General features: G+C 36.2%; 2 protein-coding genes across 2 annotated transcripts in view; one reads left to right on the top strand and one right to left on the bottom strand.

Annotated features, from left to right (window-relative positions):
• Nucleotides 1-16051, bottom strand: part of rg (A kinase anchor protein rugose) — a 334338-nt gene extending 318287 nt beyond the window's left edge. The window contains exon 1 of the mRNA XM_089088303.1: nt 16011-16051. The gene's annotated coding sequence lies outside the window, so the exon portion shown is untranslated. The remainder of the gene's footprint in view (nt 1-16010) is intronic.
• A 4674-nt stretch (nt 16052-20725) lies between these two features.
• The window catches only part of LOC148953116 (uncharacterized), a gene marked incomplete at its 3' end in the record, with an annotated part of 1748 nt that continues 1020 nt past the window's right edge, over nt 20726-21453 (top strand). The window contains exons 1-2 of the mRNA XM_089087875.1: nt 20726-20857; nt 21322-21453. The exon at nt 21322-21453 is cut by the window's right edge and continues 1020 nt beyond it. Coding sequence (XP_088944001.1) covers nt 20726-20857; nt 21322-21453 — 264 coding nt within the window. The remainder of the gene's footprint in view (nt 20858-21321) is intronic.

Genomic DNA, 21453 nt, shown 5'->3' with positions numbered 1-21453 from the left:
ATATATATATATATATATATATATATATATATATATATATATATATATATATATATATATATATATATATATATATATATATATATATATATATATATATATTTGAGACCAGGGCACTTTGTAACAAAGGAGTTGTTGTAGGAACTTCGAAAAGGGCTCATTCGATTGAAAATAGAAAGGGCTGATGCCCTTTTTAACAGTTGAAAGTGATTGGAGGGCAACTAATCCCCCTCCCACGCCCATTCTCCCATTTGCCCATTATATAAGAAAACTAAATGTTGCCTTAAGATTAAATTAAATGCACTGTGTTAGTGCTAATTCCCAATAAGGCATCTCAGCAATATCCCAAGAACGACTGAGGGTATCATGTTCAAACTTTCGGGGCTACTTCTGCTCTTAAAATTTAACCAAATCAAAATAGCGTAAGTGTATCGAAGCTATCAGAGAAAGTAAAGAGATTTTTTTGCAAATGGTTTCAAGTTTTCCATTTCAGGTCAACTAGAGGAGGTATGAAACTAAATTAAACACTACTATTTGTGTCCAGATTTTTAAGAGGGTGGATGTTGTTAAAAATTGCTGAGAATTTTTCTCCAGCATACACATAGCAGGCCAAACTATAAAGTCTTAAAGCAACGAAAAGATTTAAAGATTATTTTCTTTTTCCCTGAAAAGACTATGTAAATATAAAAGAAACAGGAATTAATTAAAAAAACTTTTTCCACAAAATAAGTTTTACAAAGAAAAGTAAAGAACACCATTAAACCAACAATGAGCAAAAATGAGCAAAAATGAAAACCAAAACGAACAGAAATTACAATAAATAACCAAATCAAACTCAAAACAAGCAGAAATTAGCATGAGTTGGCTCAAAACCCCTGTGCCTTCCCAAGGCCAGAACATGATTTGCACTTTACTGAAAAAGATACAAATGAATGTGCATTGTCAGTTTAATATATATATACTGATATTTAGTAATCAAAATGCTAATATTACTTGATTTATTGAAGGTATAAAAGTAAAAATATTTATATTTTTTCTGTAAAGTGCAAATTATAAATCAGCATAAATCAGCAGATAATCATGTCTGAAGCACTTTTAAGGGGCATTTCCTTGTTTTGTTTTCTAACTTAATTTCAATGACATAGAGTCAAACCCTAAGTCAGAACCAAGAAAATTTAACATGGACAGAACTCCTTATTTCAAATAAGCAAGCAAAATATTTTCTTTAACCTTTATCTTACCCTTCTTTGATGATCCAACCCCCAGCCCCTCCAAAAAGAGCATGAAAAAAAAATTAAAAAGAAATGAAGATATAATAATATATTTTATAGGGTATTCTATACTATATATTCTATCTATATTTTGGAATACACCTACAGGTAGAGTATTCTAAAATGCCCTATTTCTTCATCCTTTTTATTTGTCTTACCTTCCCTCTTGGCTGCTGAATTTTACGTGTGGGGAGATTGTTTTATGGGGAGGGGGTGACTGTCTTTAGGGGAATTGTTCATGGAGGGAGGGATTAGCCAAACACTACATAATTAAATCCTGGAAACATGTTATTGAGGTCTTGTCTCTACTCTTTCTCAAAATTGAAAGCTTAGAAAACCATATAGAAGATTGGCTTAAACCTGTTTTAACCTAGCATGTTTTTCCTTAGCTTTGGTAAGTCTGCTTTTATTTAACCTTAGGTTTTGATATTATAATGCCAATGATTTGCCTAGCATTTTAAGTTATATTGTCATCATTTTTTCAATTAAGACACACTGTCAAATTCTATAAAACCCTATAAGTAAGGATTTGGCAAATATGAGCTGCAAACACTTTCCTTAGACTTTCTGTGTGCTGTAGATCTATTTCTGAGACTTTCATTTTTTACAACTTCACCTTTTGTGAAGTTATAAAGTTTTTTCACCTTTCTACAGATTCACTTTTTGTGTCCTGTTTATTTAATACTTTTCTTCACCAAATTGTCAATAAGCCTACAAGATATACAGGTGACCAGGTCAGACCAGGATCCATCCTTGTTGGACCATGTAATTTTAAGTGGTTATGATCTCCTTATTAAAAACGAGTTTTTTCACTCTTATTGGCAAAATTGCCCACTTAGTTACACTGTCTCTATTGTCTTTGAATAGCTGTCATCAATCTCTTCACCACAATTGAACTTTTATTGACTATCAAACCATAGAGCAACTTGCATCAACTAATTGCCCTGAGCCTACTACAGATGCTACAAATGAATTATGGCTGAATTTCAAAGACATTATCTTATTTGCCAAAAAAAAAACACTGTTCTATCACCTCTTACAAGCAACCCAAAACACTTCCATTTTTCACAAGAGAAGTTGAAATACTGATTATAAAGAAATCCCAATCCTGAAAAAGAAACAAGAAAAATACCAATGACAACTGGCTAAAATGCACAAGCTTGCCTCAATGAGGCAAAGCTTGCCTCTGATGTTAATAAAAATTCCACATCTTTCTGGAAATATGTTTCTGCTAAGAGTTCTAAGCAACGTGCCATTTACAGCCTTGCATATAAGGTGTGACCCATTTGTCACCAATTGACAAGGCTAATGCATTGAATTCTCAGCCTGCTTTATCTTCAATCAAACAATCTTATATATATATCCCTAAAGTGCCATCATATACTATAACTAGCTCCATGCCTGAACTGTCAATCACTAAACAAATAGTCCTTACATTTCTTAATAAACTTAATGTCAACAAGTCTTAAGGACAAGATGGGATACATTCCAGACTTCTCAAAGAATGGTGAAAAGTCCTTGACTCTCCCCTATGCAATGTCTTTCAGTTGTCTCTCAAAAAGGGGCAACTGATTCCAGATAAAAATGTCATATATCCCTCTAGTCTACAAAAAAGGACCTGAAGATTACACTGAAGATTACACTCACATCAGCATGACTTCCACTGTTGCCAAAGTTTTTAAGAGGTATGCAAATAAAGCTTTAATCCAGCATTTTCAGGCCAATTATATCTTAACTCCTTCTCAATATGGCTACAGATATGGAAGACGTAATAACACTAACCTTCTAGAGACATGTGAATATGTTATACCCCTGCTAGACAAAATTTTTTTGATAAGGTTTGCCATGAGTTCCTTATCACAAAGTTAAAAGCTGCTGCTATAGATATGTCTGTTATACAGTGGATAGAGGAATTTCTGTCAGATAGAATCCAAGTAGTCAGAATTTTTGGTTCTGGTGGTGTACCTAATTTTTCCTCCTCTACAATAGTTTCAAGTGGTATCACTCAGGTTACTACTCTTGGACCAAGTCACTTCAAACTTCAACATACATGATGTACCAATCTTCAACTAAACCTCCTCACTCTTTATGCAAAATTATTATGAATTGGTTGGTAAAGCTGACATGCCTTTTGATTTAAAATATATAAGATTAATCTTGACAGTCTTGGAAATTGCGCTGATACATGGCTCCTTGTCTTCAATATTGACAAATGTCAAGAGCTCCATTTTGGCAAAAATAATCAACACCAACAGTATTTCCTCAAAGGTAATCTTGTTTCTGAAGAAAGATATAAGAGTCATTGTTGGTGATACCTTGAATTTTAACCCCTGTGCCAAGACTGTGTATACATTTCCTAAATTTTGAAAAAAAAAACTTGATATGGCTTAAATTCTAGGACTCAAATAACAAGAATTGCATTGTCAGAAGAAAAGCCAAAGAAAAATCCAACACAAACTAACCCATAGAGACTCCATTTCACCCAATATAATGCCCCCTAAACAGTCAACTTGTAATACTGATGCAACACCTACTGCACAATATCTTGGATAATGGTTTGGGATGGGATTTTATCAATAATATCTCTCTTCATACTGTTTATTGTAGCTTCAACAATACTCTCAACCTTTGGATTCTGGTTAGAACTGCTTGGAGTCATAGGAGAGTGTTTGCAAATTGGACACTTTATGCAAATGACAAACTGTCAAGAAATTTTTGTGAGCAACACATATTTGGGTTTAGGCATATCCATACAGTCTATGCATATCCACTTTCCGCATCCATCACAGAGAATTGCCAAGGAGTCATAATTTAGGTGTATTTCACATACCAAACATTTATCACACCCTTATTTTGGGCTAATGCAAGCTCTTTTTTAACCCTCAGTAGGTGTTGCATCAGTATTACAAGTTGACTGTTTAGGGGGCATTATATTGGGTGAAATGGAGTCTCTATGGGTTAGTTTGTGTTGGATTTTTCTTTGGCTTTTCTTCTGACAATGCAATTCTTGTTATTTGAGTCCTAGAATTTAAGCCATATCAAGTTTTTTTTTTCAAAATTTAGGAAATGTATACACAGTCTTGGCACAGGGGTTAAAATTCAAGGTATCACCAACAATGACTCTTATATCTTTCTTCAGAAACAAGATTACCTTTGAGGAAATACTGTTTGTGTTGATTATTTTTGCCAAAATGGAGCTCTTGACATTTGTCAATATTGAAGACAAGGAGCCATGTATCAGCGCAATTTCCAAGACTGTCAAGATTAATCTTATATATTTTAAATCAAAAGGCATGTCAGCTTTACCAACCAATTCATAATAATTTTGCATAAAGAGTGAGGAGGTTTAGTTGAAGATTGGTACATCATGTATGTTGAAGTTTGAAGTGACTTGGTCCAAGAGTAGTAACCTGAGTGATACCACTTGAAACTATTGTAGAGGAGGAAAAATTAGGTACACCACCAGAACCAAAAATTCTGACTACTTGGATTCTATCTGACAGAAATTCCTCTATCCACTGTATAACAGACATATCTATAGCAGCAGCTTTTAACTTTGTGATAAGGAACTCATGGCAAACCTTATCAAAAAAATTTTGTCTAGCAGGGGTATAACATATTCACATGTCTCTAGAAGGTTAGTGTTATTACGTCTTCCATATCTGTAGCCATATTGAGAAGGAGTTAAGATATAATTGGCCTGAAAATGCTGGATTAAAGCTTTATTTGCATACCTCTTAAAAACTTTGGCAACAGTGGAAGTCATGCTGATGTGAGTGTAATCTTCAGTGTAATCTTCAGGTCCTTTTTTGTAGACTAGAGGGATATATGACATTTTTTATCTGGAATCAGTTGCCCCTTTTTGAGAGACAACTGAAAGACATTGCATAGGGGAGAGTCAAGGACTTTTCACCATTCTTTGAGAAGTCTGGAATGTATCCCATCTTGTCCTTAAGACTTGTTGACATTAAGTTTATTAAGAAATGTAAGGACTATTTGTTTAGTGATTGACAGTTCAGGCATGGAGCTAGTTATAGTATATGATGGCACTTTAGGGATATATATATAAGATTGTTTGATTGAAGATAAAGCAGGCTGAGAATTCAATGCATTAGCCTTGTCAATTGGTGACAAATGGGTCACACCTTATATGCAAGGCTGTAAATGGCACGTTGCTTAGAACTCTTAGCAGAAACATATTTCCAGAAAGATGTGGAATTTTTATTAACATCAGAGGCAAGCTTTGCCTCATTGAGGCAAGCTTGTGCATTTTAGCCAGTTGTCATTGGTATTTTTCTTGTTTCTTTTTCAGGATTGGGATTTCTTTATAATCAGTATTTCAACTTCTCTTGTGAAAAATGGAAGTGTTTTGGGTTGCTTGTAAGAGGTGATAGAACAGTGTTTTTTTTTTGGCAAATAAGATAATGTCTTTGAAATTCAGCCATAATTCATTTGTAGCATCTGTAGTAGGCTCAGGGCAATTAGTTGATGCAAGTTGCTCTATGGTTTGATAGTCAATAAAAGTTCAATTGTGGTGAAGAGATTGATGACAGCTATTCAAAGACAATAGAGACAGTGTAACTAAGTGGGCAATTTTGCCAATAAGAGTGAAAAAACTCGTTTTTAATAAGGAGATCATAACCACTTAAAATTACATGGTCCAACAAGGATGGATCCTGGTCTGACCTGGTCACCTGTATATCTTGTAGGCTTATTGACAATTTGGTGAAGAAAAGTATTAAATAAACAGGACACAAAAAGTGAATCTGTAGAAAGGTGAAAAAACTTTATAACTTCACAAAAGGTGAAGTTGTAAAAAATGAAAGTCTCAGAAATAGATCTACAGCACACAGAAAGTCTAAGGAAAGTGTTTGCAGCTCATATTTGCCAAATCCTTACTTATAGGGTTTTATAGAATTTGACAGTGTGTCTTAATTGAAAAAATGATGACAATATAACTTAAAATGCTAGGCAAATCATTGGCATTATAATATCAAAACCTAAGGTTAAATAAAAGCAGACTTACCAAAGCTAAGGAAAAACATGCTAGGTTAAAACAGGTTTAAGCCAATCTTCTATATGGTTTTCTAAGCTTTCAATTTTGAGAAAGAGTAGAGACAAGACCTCAATAACATGTTTCCAGGATTTAATTATGTAGTGTTTGGCTAATCCCTCCCTCCATGAACAATTCCCCTAAAGACAGTCACCCCCTCCCCATAAAACAATCTCCCCACACGTAAAATTCAGCAGCCAAGAGGGAAGGTAAGACAAATAAAAAGGATGAAGAAATAGGGCATTTTAGAATACTCTACCTGTAGGTGTATTCCAAAATATAGATAGAATATATAGTATAGAATACCCTATAAAATATATTATTATATCTTCATTTCTTTTTAATTTTTTTTTTCATGCTCTTTTTGGAGGGGCTGGGGGTTGGATCATCAAAGAAGGGTAAGATAAAGGTTAAAGAAAATAATTTGCTTGCTTATTTGAAATAAGGAGTTCTGTCCATGTTAAATTTTCTTGGTTCTGACTTAGGGTTTGACTCTATGTCATTGAAATTAAGTTAGAAAACAAAACAAGGAAATGCCCCTTAAAAGTGCTTCAGACATGATTATCTGCTGATTTATGCTGATTTATAATTTGCACTTTACAGAAAAAATATAAATATTTTTACTTTTATACCTTCAATAAATCAAGTAATATTAGCATTTTGATTACTAAATATCAGTATATATATATTAAACTGACAATGCACATTCATTTGTATCTTTTTCAGTAAAGTGCAAATCATGTTCTGGCCTTGGGAAGGCACAGGGGTTTTGAGCCAACTCATGCTAATTTCTGCTTGTTTTGAGTTTGATTCGGTTATTTATTGTAATTTCTGTTCGTTTTGGGTTTTATTTTTGCTCATATTTGGTTTAATGGTGTTCTTTACTTTTCTTTGAAAAACTTATTTTGTGGAAAAAGTTTCTTTAATTAATTTCTGTTTGTTTTATATTGACATAGTCTTTTCAGGGAAAAAGATAATAATCTTTAAATCTTTTGTTGCTTTAAGACTTTATAGTTTGGCCTGCTATGTGTATGCTGGAGAAAAATTCTCAGCAATTTTTAACAATATCCACCCTCTTAAAAATCTGGACACAAATAGTAGTGTTTAATTTAGTTTCATACCTCCTCTAGTTGACCTGAAATGGAAAACTTGAAACCATTTGCAAAAAAATTTGTTTACTTTCTCTGATAGCTTCGATACACTTACGCTATTTTAATTCGGTTAAATTTGAAGAGCAGAAGAAGCCCCGAAAGTTTCAACATGATACCCTCAGTCGTTCATGGGATATTGGTGAGATGTCTTATTCGGAATTAGCATTAACACAGTGCATTTAATTTAATTTTAAGGCAACATTTAGTTTTCTTACATAATAGGCCAATGGGAGAATGGGCGAGGGAGGGGGATTAGTTGCCCTCCAATCACTTTCAACTGTTAAAAAGGGCATCAGCCCTTTCTATTTTCAATCGAATGAGCCCTTTTCGAAGTTCCTACAACAACTCCTTTGTTACAAAGTGCCCTGGTCTCAAATATATATATATATATATATATATATATATATATATATATATATATATATATATATATATATATATATATATATATATATATATATATATATATATATATATATATATATATATATATATATATATATATATATATATATATAATGTACCCACATCAATCTTACTATAAAAATGTCAAGCCTTCCAATCAATTTCGACTTTTAAAAAGGGCACTAGGCCTTTCGATTTCCAATCAAATGAGCTCTTTTTGAGTTTCTGCGACAATGCTCTCTATAAACACCTTATATGCCCCCAGGGCATAAATTACAACCTTTACCCTAAGGGCTGTGAGGAGGGTTGCCATTCTCAGAGACCTAATTCCCAGAACTTTCAACAACATTAAACAAAATGGCTATCTCAAAATTTTGATTGGATGTGTTTGGGAAAATGGTGAGCATGAGAGGGGTGTTAGTTGCTCTCCAATCACTTTCAAGTATTAAAAAAGGCACTAGCTCTTTCAATTTCCAATCAAATGAGCCCTTTTGAAAATTCTATGACAACTTGCAGGGTATAACGTCCAGGGTATGACAACGTCCAGGGTATAACTTGCAACCCTTGCCCTGAGGGCTGGGGCGGGGAGGATTTGTCATCCTCAAAGACCAAATTTACATAACAAATGGCCATCTGAAGATTTTGATTGGATGTTTTTGGGGGAATGGTGGGTGTGAGAGGGGGGTTAGTTACCCTCCAATCACTTTCAACAATTAAAAAGGGCACTGGCCCTCTCAATTTCCAATTGAATGAGCCCCTTTTGAAGTTTGTACGACAACTCTATCTATAACAACCTTATAAAAAAAAGGCACTAGCCCTTTCGAGTTCCGATCAAATGAGCCCTTTTGACGTTTCTACGAAAACGCTTTAAATAAAAACCATAGATTCCCCCGAGGCATAACTTACCACCCTTGCCCTGGGGGCTCTTGGGTATTTGTCATTCTTAAATACATAAGTTCTAGAACTTTCATTGAACAAAATTGCTATCTTTAAACTTTGATTGAATGTGTTTGGGGAAATGGTGGGTGTAAGAGGGGGGTTAATTACTCTCCACTTACTTTCGACTATTAAAAAGCGCACTGGTCCTTTCAATTTCCATTCAAATGGGCCCTTTTTGAAATTTCTACAACAACTTTCTATATAAACCTTATATGCCCCCTGGGCGTAAGAGGGGGTTATCATCCTAAAAGACCTAATTTCCAGAACTTTCAACTACGTCTAACAAAATTGATTTCTCAAAATTTTGATTGGATATGTTTGGAGAAATGGTGGGCATGAGAGGGGGGTTAGTTGCCCTTCAATCACTTTCGACTATTAAAAAGGGCACTAGCCCTTTGAATTTCCAATTGAATGAGCCCTTTTTGAAGTTTCTACAACATTGCTGTTTATAAAAATCTTATATGCCCCAGGGCATAACTTACAACCCTTGCCCTGAGGGCTTTGGGGGGGGGGGGGGTAGCGCTGGTCATCCTTTAAGACCTAATTTCCAAAACTTTCAACTACGTTGAACAAAATGGGTATCTAAAATTTTTGATTTAATGTGTTTCGGGAAATGGTGGGCATGGACGGAATGTTAGTTGCCTTCCAATCACTTTTGACTACTAAAAAGGGCACAAGCCACTCCAATTTTCAATTGAATGAGCCCTTTTCGAAGTTTATATGAAAACTTCTTTGATACGAAGTGCCCTGCTCTAAAGGGAAAAAATAATAAATAATACATTTTGCCAACATCTTTCTTATATGCCCTCAGAGCAAAACTTAAACCTTTGCCCTGCGAGTTGTTGGGGTGTCCTAGTCGGAAACATATTGTCAAACTCGAAAACAAATATGAAGAATAAACTGCTTATCTCAAATGTCGTTTGGATATGTTGTGGGGTAGGATGGGCGTGGGGGGGCTATTTGCCCTCTATTCCCTGTCAATTGGCAAAAATGGTCCCATCCACTCCAATTTCCAATCAAATGAGCCCTTTTCGAAGTTTCTATGACAACTCCTTTGATACGAAGTGCCCTGGTATGGAAAACAAAAAAAAACCAAAAAAATAAATAATACATTGTGCCAACATTGTTCTTTACTTAGGCAGCGCTATTGCGCTGCCTATGAAAATTTCAAGCCTTCCGATCACTGTCGACTATTAAAAAGGGCACTAGGCCTTTTGATTTCCAATGCAATGAACTTTTTGAGTTGCTATGATAACACTTTTTTTAAACACCTTATATGCCGCCAGGGCATAATTTACAACCCTTACTCTAAGCGCTGTGAGGGTGGATGTCATCCTCTAAGACTTGACTTCCAGAACTTTCAACTACGTTAAACAATATGGCTATCTCAAAATTTTGATTGGATGTGTTTGGGAAAATGATGGGCGTGAGAGAGGCGTTAGTCGCTCCCCCATCACTTCCAACTATTAAAAAAGGTACTAGCCCTTTCAATTTCTAATCAAATGAGCCCTTTTGAAGTTTCTAGGGCAACGCTTTCAATAAAAACCTTATATGCCACAGGACATAACTTACAACCCCTGCCCTGAGGGCTCAGGAGGGGGGGGGGGGTTGTCATCCTCAAACACGTAATTTCCAGAACTTTCTACTACGTTGAACACAATAGTTATCTGAAAATTTTCATTGGATGTGTTTGGGGGAATGGTGCGCGTGAAAGGATTATTAGTTACCCTCCAATCACTTTCGACTATTAAAAAGGGCACTAGCCCTCTCAATTTCCAATTGAATGAGCCCCTTTTGAAGATTTTGAAACAACTCTATCTATAAAAACTTTATATGCCCCCGGGGCATAGCTGACAGCCTTTGTTTTGGAGGTTATGGTGGGTTTGTCATCCTTAAATACATAGTTTCCAGAACTTTCAACTACCTTGAACAAAATTGCTATCTCTAAATTTTGATTGGATGTGTTTGGGGAAATGGTGGGCCTAAGAGGGGGGTCAATTACTCTCCTCTCACTTTCGAATATTAAAAAGGGCGATTTCAATTTCTAAACAAAAGAGCCCGTTTTGAAATTTCTATAACAGCTTTCTATATAAACCTTATATGCCCCCAGGGCATAAATTATAGTCCTTGCACTGAGGGCTCTGAGGGGGTTATCATAAAAGACCTAATTTCCAGAACTTTCGACTAGCCTACATTGAACAAAATGGATATCTCAAAATTATGATTGGATTTGTTTGGGGTCTTCAGTAAATAACCTTGAAACTACACTCAAAGAAGAGATTTTGAAGTCGATTAATGATATCAGAACACAAATGTCAGCTCTTGAACATCAGGTTTCTGAGAAATGCTTGATTTCTGATGTGCGTGCTGAAATTTAAACCCTTGTGCAAAAAGAGACTGCCTGGCCAAATACTGATTTTGCCCAACATCTTAATTGTGAGGTTCAGTGCCTTTTTACTGAACAGCAGGATAGACAATGTAGAGCTCTAAACATAGTTGCATATGGTATCCCGTCACAATCAGACGAGCAACTCCACAGCTATTCATACCTCAGCCAAAATTAAGAACTCGAAGGTATTCAAATTACAAATGTTAAAAAACTTCCCATCCCTGCAAACTCACAGTTCGTATATGCATGTCCATCACCTATCCTCTTCTTTGTTCCCAGTGTAGACATAAAAAGGAAAACCATTAACCATTCTTGTGAACTCTATGCAGATATTCAGTTTCACAGTGACACATCAAAGACAGAGCATGATAAACATAAGACTCTCATAGATATGCTAAAAATGCAAAAAAAACTATGGTGAAAAAGATCTCATCATTTTCAAAGGCCAAATTGTGACAAAAAAGTTGCAGCTCATTGTGGTTGGAAAGTTCCAAAGCCAGCACTGAACCTGGCTGCAATGGAGATATAACAGTTTGTCCGTCATCTCCCGTAAATAGCCCTGATTTCTTGCAGTTATCCTCTTCGCTTTGTAGAACTTCAAGTGTTAATACTAGTGTATCAACTGAAAATGAACTTAGTGAATTTTTCTTTTCATGTGACAGGTCGAGTAAATCGAGCTTCATCAGTGCCATCTCTGAACTAACATCTAGCCCGCCTTTGTCAAACACAGTTGCAACTACAGGACCTCTGCCTCTGGATGACTGGTCATGAAAGCCTCGAAATAATAATACCCTGCGTGTCATCTCTAGCACTGTTGATTCTCTTACAAATAAACTTCTAAATATCCAATTGCTCTTAAAAGATGAAGAAGCAGATATTGCTGGGTTAGTGGAGATTCTTCCAAAACTTACTAAAATACTTGTTACCAAAAGTATGTTGCAGATACCTGATTTTCAGTGCTTCATTAACCTGGAGTAGCCAAACTGCAGAAGAGCAGTTTGTATCTAGCCTATGTCAGGAAAGGTTTCCAGGTTAATCTTATTAACCGTTTAATTTCCTATGTACCTTGGGTGGAAAGTTTATGGCTTGATATTACTCTTCAAGAAAATAAAAAAAATCTGTATTGGGTGTGTATACAGAAGCCCTAGTGCACCCAGTCAAAATGATTGTGAAATACATCTTAAATATAGCATTGATGAAATGGCATCTACAGTATCACCTGATTTAATATTTATTGGTGATTTCAACTTCCCATTAATAAGTGGGTTGATGGTCTTGGTCATGTAGTATCTAATAATGGAGATTCACCATTTGTGTCTTGCTTATCTGATAACTTTCTTCACCAAATGGTTGACAAGCCAACAAGGCATCATGGCAACCAGAATCCTTCCTTTTTGGATCTTGTAATTTTGAGCAATCCAGATTCCCTTAACAGAAATTAATTTCTTCCTCCAGTCAGAAACAGCAACCACTCAGTTATCCTCTCTGTGTTATCCTTGAACATATGTCTGCAACCTAATGTATGTCCTCAAACTTTTATTGACTACCAATCAGTATAGAAGGAACTAGCCCCAATAATTTGGTCAAAACTAATTATATCTGATATTAATATATCATGGACAAATTTTAAAGAAGCCCTCCTATCAATTGAAAAAAAGCACTCCCTTATCATCTACCAAAAACGCTTCCATTACTTGCAAAGGATGCAAAAAGAACAATCAACAGGAAAGCCAAAACCTGGAAAGGTACAACAAGGAGAAATCTCAGGAAAATTGGATAAGGTATGCAAAGGCTCCAAATCTTGCCTCTAATGTAGTTAAGGAATTGAAGTCTCAGCATGAGGAAAAGCTTGCCACAGATATCAAGACAAACCCCAAATCTTTCTGGAGACATGTTTCTGCCAGAAATCCAAACCATCACATCATTCCTGACCTCAGACATAATGGCATAACCCACTCATTGCCAATATATGAGGTCAATGTATTAAATACCCAGTTTGCCTCTGCCTTCACCACCCAACCTTGTTCAACTATTCCTGGAGCACCATCAAACTGAATGTGTCATCTAATGCCAAAATTATCAATTACCGAAGATGTGGTCTCCAATAGCCTGGAAAAACTTGATGGTTATAAATCCTACAGGTCAGATAGAATACACCAAAGACTTCTCAAGAAATTCTAAAGTGTTCTCAGTTCTCCCTTGCGTGGCCTGTTCCCGCTGTCCCAACAAAGTGGAGAACTACCCTCAGATTGGAAAAAGTCTTATACAACACCGATCCACAAAAAAAGCCCCAAAAAATCATGCAGAAAATTACCGCCCTATTAGCATCACTTCTGCAGTTGTAAAGGTGCTTGAGAGATTTGTTAATAGAGCTCTAATTCAGCACTTGAAAACTAACAACATCCTCACTTCCAATCAATATGGCTTCAGATCTTTAAGATCTGTTGACACTAATCTCATACACACATACGAGTTTGTTACATCATTATTGGATAATGATGTAACTGTTGATATGGTGCTCCTGGACCTCTCAAAAGCATTTGACAGGGTTTGTTATGAATTCCTAATTACCAAACTAAAAGCAGCAGCGGTTGATGATGTTATTATCCAGTGGATACAGGATAATAACATTTCCTTTCAGAACAAACACAAGTTGTAAGAGTACATGACTCTCAAGGTGTCCCTTATTGCTCCTTGTCTACAACTGTTTTAAGCAGCATTCCCCAGGGGACCATTCTTGGGCAGTCTCTTCAACTTATAAGTTGAAGTCTCTTCAACTTATATATAAATGATGCACCCAATCTCCTATCAAACCTCCTCACTCTTTATGCTGATGATTCAAAACTTGTTGGTAAAGCAGCCACAACTTCTGACTGGCAATCTATTCAGAATGACCTTAATATCCTAGGGACTTGGGCTGATACATGGCTCCTCTCGTTCAATATTGACAAATGCCATGTAATCCACTTTGGTAATCATAACACACATTAGCAATACCATCTCCAAGGTAACCCCCTTTCAACAGTCTCTGAAGAAAGAGATCTTGGAATCATTGTTGATCATCAACTAAAGTTCAGCACCCATGCAAAATCTGTAACACAGTCTGCCCTCTAATCTCTCAGAATGATCAAAAGAACTATTTCTAGCAGACGCCCAAGCATGTTTATGAAGCTCTACAAGGCACTAGTTCACCTGCACCTAGAGGTTGGAATGTCCCTGGCATCACCCTATTTCAAGAAGGACAGAAAAATTCTAGAAAGAGTTCAACAAAGAGCAACCAAAATGGTCAAAGCCCTCAAACAAATGCCATACAAAGAGCAGTTATGTCACTTGGAACTTCCTACTCTTGCATACAGGAGGAAATGTGGTGACATGATAATGGCCCACAAAATTATTTCCAAAAATGTTCTCCCTTGTCTTCTTACCCCTCCCCCAGAACATTCTGTGACTAGAGGTCATTCCAAAAGATCTTCAAGCAACACTCCTTAGTCCAAGAAAGAAGCCATTTTTTTAGCCAATGAGTATTGTGGAATCTACTCTCTGAAAATACAGTAGCTGCTGATTCAGCAGGTGCTTTCAAGAAAAATTTAGACAAAGAATGGCTACAGCAAGAGTTCCTGTACAACTGGGAAGCTGCTGAGTCCTCAACCAAAATTTAGCCCTCAACCTCAAACCCACTGAAGTCATAACAGAGCATTACAAGGATTAAAATCTTTAATTTCACTCTAAGCTGCAATTTAAGGTAAAAGAAACAGGTAACTGAAAATTAAAGTAGATGTTGTTTGGTCAAAATTTCACCCACTAGAGGGAGAAGGAATGGAGGTAGGCAGTTCAAAATACCTTCCTGGGACATACTTTTGCCTGTAGACACATCCCTGAAAGTTTCATTTCCCTAACCTAACTCCTTTCCAAGATCGCCAAAAGTAGCTAAAGTAGAATCTTACCAGAAAGAGCACAAAAAAAGCCATCAAGTGGTATGTTAACTTTATTCATAAGTCAATAATCTGAATAACAAAAAATTTACTGTGACCAGTTTTAATAATTGTCTTAAGGTAACTTACAGAGCCCCTTGCAACCATTTCCTAATTCAGAACAAGGTGTCAAATTAAGTGGGCATTCAGACACTGGAACCTGTCTCAGACTCTGTCTAAGTTTCCTACTCAGAATGTTGAAAGCTGAAAATAGGAACTATCAAGCAACATTTTTAGAACTGAAAACACCTATTTAGGAGACAATTATGATTGTGAATTTCCTATTTATGAAAATACCTTGGACTTTCAACCATTTTGAGCAGGAAACTTGGACAGAGGCTGAGACAGAATCTAGCATCTGAATGCCCACTAGCCTAAGGGTTCAAAATAGAATTTGCAAGGAAAACAATTAGGCTAGTAAATTTGGAGGAACATAAAAAGATACATTAAGTAATCTATCCAACTTCTACCAATCTAATTAATAAAAAATTCAAGGCTTATATAGTTTTGGAATGGTAACCTAGGCTAGCAATTAGCTTAGCATCTAGGCTGCTTATAAAATGACCATAATTACTTTCAGTTACCAAATTAATTGAGAAAATAGCAAAGTCAAAACTTAAAGATTTATTGTGAAATGTGTCTTAGCCTAATATTAAACTAACCCAGCCTAAGCTCAGGGTAGGTTCTATTTGATGATTAAGGCAAGCGTATTGGCTCACATTTTTTCTTCGAGAATAAAATCCTCTGGGCATAGAAAGACAAATGGAATGGTTAATTGAGCTGTTTTCAAAACAGAAAACTTTTAAATTTGAGCGATAAACATTTTCTTACTGTTTACTCCACTAATAAGCAGTAGATTTGATATTTCAATATTTCCGATACTTTTATTTTGCTTCTTCAAAAAATTAATGAAGCGAAACAGCTACAGACTTGTGACAGTAAATTTTTTTCTTAATTTCGGCGAAATAATTTAATACTTTTAATTCTGCTTTACTGGACGCTGACAAAATCGTACGTGAACGGGTGTGGTGGCAAGATATATATATTTACAGGTACAGTTTAGCTGGCTATTTTTAGTGTCCTTTTTCTTTATGCTAAAATTAGCTCTTGCTGAAGAAGAGAAAAAAAAAGTCCATATTCTTATTTCTGTGCAATGCCTTTCGTATACGCTACCTTTCAACGCGCTGTTTTCAATAAGCAATCAACAAAATTTCACATATCGTTAAATAATAATTTGGAACAACCAAAAAAGGAAATTCCAAGTAAAAATTAAACAAAAAGCACATCTGAAGCTAAAAGTTTACAGTCTTTTTATAGCTCGATATTGATTACGCATAAGTCTTCTTGCTCAACTGAGGCCACTGGCGGATCCAGGGGACCAAAGAGGAGGGCTCCCCCCAAGATTTTTTATGGTGCCCACTTATCCTGTTTTTTTCGCATTTACTCTTTATTTTAGAATAAACTTGTCAATTTTGGTAAATTATTGGCACCTTTTTCACACTGCCCCCCTCCCCCCCCCCCCAAAAAAAAAGGCTCATTGGCGCCCTCGTCCCATTGGGCCTAACTCAAGAATTTGCTCTAGATCCACCACTAACCAAGGTTCATTCGGAATTGAGCCCTCGCATTTCATACACTTACCAATAAAAATTGATGAGAGTGCCTATTCTGAAAGGAGACTAGAGTCTTGGATGAGGTTGTTATCAATGCATTAAACATGCGACTGCATACCAATGTTCGGACGATTTCTTTACTGATATTTGTTTTATTCAAGCTAAAGAACTCAAGTACTGAGCCATATAAAGTATTGAATAAAGTGCATATGGTTAGTATTGATTTAAATAGGACCCAGAAAGCTGACTCACCTCAATCATCTTTAGCTTTGCTGAGATTTTCCCCAAACTCCAGTGGATAGTCCATTTCTGATTCCAACAGATGGAAAAATGGTCAAATCTGCAACACAAATCTTCCAACCTTTTTGTTTTCTCCACATTCCACACTGGGTTCAAGCTATTTATAATTCCCGCCTTGCAAATGTAATTGTATTTCTAAATAAAATCTATACTATAATTTGACTGGATGATGTTATCTTAAAATAATTAGATTTTCTAGATCAATAAAAGCTAATTTGTCATTGTAGTGAACGTCTAGTTCGTTTTCTCAGAGTAAACAAAATCATAGGGCAACTAGTCCCTCCCGCCCTCCACGCCTGCGGGCTTATCAGATGGATAAACCCATCCCATAAAAATTTGAGGTGACCATTTTGTTAAAAGTAGTTCAAACATCAGATATTAAAACTCCAGGGTTAACCCCCCCCCCCCCCCGAAGGACAGGCATTTTAAGTTATACTCTGGGGGTATATATGGTTCTTATAGAAGGGATACTCGTATAAACTTCAGAGAGGGTTCATTTTGTTGAAGGTAGAAAGTTCTAGTTCCCTTTATAAAGAGTCATAAGAGATCGAAGGGCAGTTAGCCCTCCCCCCACGCCCTTTCCCCAAACCCATCCGATAAAAATTTTGAGATAGCCATTTTGTTAAAAATTGTTCAAACATCAGACAATAACTACTCCGAGGTCGACAGAAACCCTTTTTTTTCACTTTGATAGATAGATATACAGATAAATAATTTATTCAGCCGCTATGCCATACGCAAACCTTACAATGATAATATAATACAACAGCCAGCATACACTTAAATAATTGGTATAACTACTAACAACAAACAAAAACCTTAAACACATTACTTACATCATTTTAAACCCTCTTTTATAAATCCAGTCACTGCTATAATCGTCTCCCGGGATGAAAATTTAAGGATCCCAGGAAAAAACACCTCCCCATCACCTAATTACTTCAATCTCAAATCTGAAAGCCCCTGGTACACCGTCAAAAAATGGAGCAAATTTTTTTCCTCCGTACCACATAAAGAGCAAGTATAACATGATCTACGGCCCTGAACATTTCTTTCAAATACTCGTAATCTACTTTTTAAGGGCAAACCGTTCGCTCGGACCTGGAACCCCAGACGCAAGTTTTCCGGTGGCAAATTCAGCTTAAAATAATATTCTAGTCCAAAAGACTCTTTTATCTTAGAATACTGGCGCAAGGTTTAAGATTTTCGAATCTGTTCATGCCACAGTTGGATCTCTTGATCCTCATTAACGTGTTTTAGCTTCCGATAAATTTCCTCTGGATCACCTGTTGGACCAAGACCTTCATTCCAAGCGTATGAAAGTCCGGCTTTATCAAGGAAGGCTTTAACATGGAACGGCCACGATCTTTTTCTACCTTGCTGCAATAATTCAAAATATGCGGCTTTCATAAGCCTCTCGTCTGGTATTTGGATAATTTTCAGCCAAAATGTTACTACTTGTAGTAACCTTTTTTTATGCAGCGAAAACAAACCTAGATCTCCTTTAAGAGCCTGTGCATGAGTTGTAGCATGTACCATAACCAATCTTTTATAATATTGTAGTTGAATCATCTCTAATCGCGGGATCACCTCATATCCCCAAAGCTCCGCACCATAATGAATAGTACGGCGAATTTTCCATTGAAATAAATACTTATGCATTTTAATATTTTTAAATTCATTTAAAGCTGAATTCCTTAAAACTGCTGAAGAAACCGCTTTACCTCTACCCACCATTTCTTTCACATGATCTTTCCAATTTTCTTTATTATTTTTTATAAATCCTAAATGCTTAAAAGTTGTACTTTTTTTCACCTTAATACCCTTAAATAAAAATTTATCATTATTTTTGCTTGTCCCAAAAACTACAATTTCAGTCTTTTGGATATTTAATATCATTTTCTGTTTTTTCCAAATAAACATCTAATATGTTCAACAATATTCGGAAATCTTCAGCGCTTGGAGCTACCAGCGCCGCATCATCCGCAATTAACAGCAGAGACAAAGCTAAATTTCATAAACTCACTGTTGGCGCACATTTTTCCTAAGAAAAAACTGAACAATAACATTAATATATAAACAAAATAGCCTCGATGACAAGGTGCTACCCTGTTTAACTCCTACCTCGCAACTAAATAAATCCGAAAAAACTTTCCCTGCTACCTTAACTATTCCTCTTGTTAGCCTATACATATCACACACTAGTCGAACAAAAATACGGGGCAGTCCTATTCTCAACAATTCTACGCACAACAAAATTCTATCAAAACTATCGAAAGCTCTCTAAAAATTTACGAAAGCTACCAATAAATTGCTCTTACCTCTACTATACTTTTCTATCAACGCCTAAAGTACAAATACCCTGTCAACTGTGCTATATCCTTCCCTGAATCCACCTTGTTCCTCACGAATTATTCGATTCTTCATTAACCAATTAGTTAGCCTGTTATCAATCAATTTCTCTAGAATCTTACTTAAACATGGTACCAGAGCTATAGGCCTATAGTTGCAATGCAATCTCGGATCCCCCTTTTTTTTGAAAATCAAAATTAACTGTGGAAAAGAAAAAAAAGGAAAGAAAAAAGATACTCTCGATACAGAATATCGTGGTTTCGGCCACGTTTCTTAATTTTCAAATCACTCCGGGTCAAGAAAGAAAAAGAAACCAAGAAAACAATTATTAGATCGAAAAAGGATTTCTTTTCCTAGACAGAAATGGCATAAGGCACAGAAACCGCGCAAGGAATCCCATCCGTCAGTCACCTTATCATTAAATATATTCAATGCTGAAAATGCTTATTTGAGTGTAAAACATGGTTACTATGAACAATTCTACCCGCATCAACCGCTCTCTGAAAACGTTCATTTCCAAATTTATTCCAGTGAAGATTATTTCATTGATTTGGCTTCCATATTTATAGATTTGCATGGGATAGTAAAAAATCTAATAATCAAAGTCAAAGGGCTATCAAGGGGTCCCTATGACAATTGTGCACTACAAAATCTGTCTAGACCAATCAGTGTCAGGGGCGTCCCGAGGGGGAGGAGCCCCTCCCCCTCAAATTTTCTGGTGTTCTGTAAAATTTTCGCCACAGGCGAAAATTTCGGCAGAAATTTTGCAAAATAGGCCGAAATTTAGCAAAATTCTATATTTCTGCAGAAAATTCGGTATAAATGAGGTAGTGATTCGGTAAACTTCACGAAGATCGCCCCCCCTTCAATAAAAAGAGCCTCAGGACGTCCCTTATCAGTGTCCGCATAAATGGAACATTGTTGAGCCTAGCAAAAATCTTTCAAACAATGCATGCTACATGCAATTCATGTTGATGACTCCAAAGTACTATAAGAAATTGAGGGGGTTAGCCGTTGGATATGGATATAACACAGACGCTAACTCTACTAATATATTTAGAGAGGTAAGAACTATTAACGCAGAATCTTCATTTATCAAGGGTGAAATTCCTCAAAACTTTCTTTGGCATTTATAAGAAGTGCTAGTGCCATAGGACCATGGACAAATTCCCAACCAAAATCTGAAAAATTTGGACTTTCCTCTCTTGTCTGTAAAGTAAATGGAATTCCACTCTCTACAATTTATCCTTCCATAAATCCTATTGGACCTTATCTGAATTGACAATGCAATTCCTAGATCCAGACTCACAACTATTTGAAAATGGTATAATCCATACAATGCTTGCAAAAAGTCACGGTATCATTGTATTAGACTTATCTGGTACTCAAGATATGAGTATTGTCCGAACGGATGCTGTACGTTTGGAATGTACATAGAAACAAGAAAAATGTGTTAACACCCCTTAGAAACAAAGTAAAATATACACTAGGACAGGTTTGGAATTAATATTTCTGGTGTGTAGCGACCCACACCATGTGGGTTTTGAATTTGAACTTTGATTTTTTGTGTGACCAACAGCACCATTGGCCGAGATTGACATGCTAGCGGCTTTGCGTAAATTCGGCGAAGCACTTTGTCATGTCTAAGCCGGTTTTGATGACTTTATTTAAAAGTAGCTAGCCGAGATTTTTCATTTTTATCCTTTCTTCAAATTCTCTGCGGCTGTTGGCCTCTTCATCTTCAGGAACCCCCTTTAAGGCATGAAACGGATTGACTATAGGAAATAAATCTTCTCAGATTACGGAACCATTTCCAATTTGCGCACGTAAGTAGTATTGTGTCAATTAAAGGAAGCGGGCACATAGGACATTACTTGAAGCGGGCCCATAAGCAGTCCATACAAGCGGCCTATCGTTCATCATACACACACACACACAAACACACACACACACACACACACACACACACACACACACACACACACACACACACACACACACACACACACAAA

This window comes from Artemia sp. Qi Xiang Cuo, chromosome 4 (genome assembly GCF_049724085.1).
Source record: "Artemia sp. Qi Xiang Cuo chromosome 4, ASM4972408v1, whole genome shotgun sequence".
In the NCBI taxonomy this organism is placed as follows: domain Eukaryota; kingdom Metazoa; phylum Arthropoda; class Branchiopoda; order Anostraca; family Artemiidae; genus Artemia; species Artemia sp. Qi Xiang Cuo.
The sequence above is the reverse complement of the archived record's forward strand: the minus strand, read 5'-3'. Positions and strand labels throughout refer to the sequence as shown.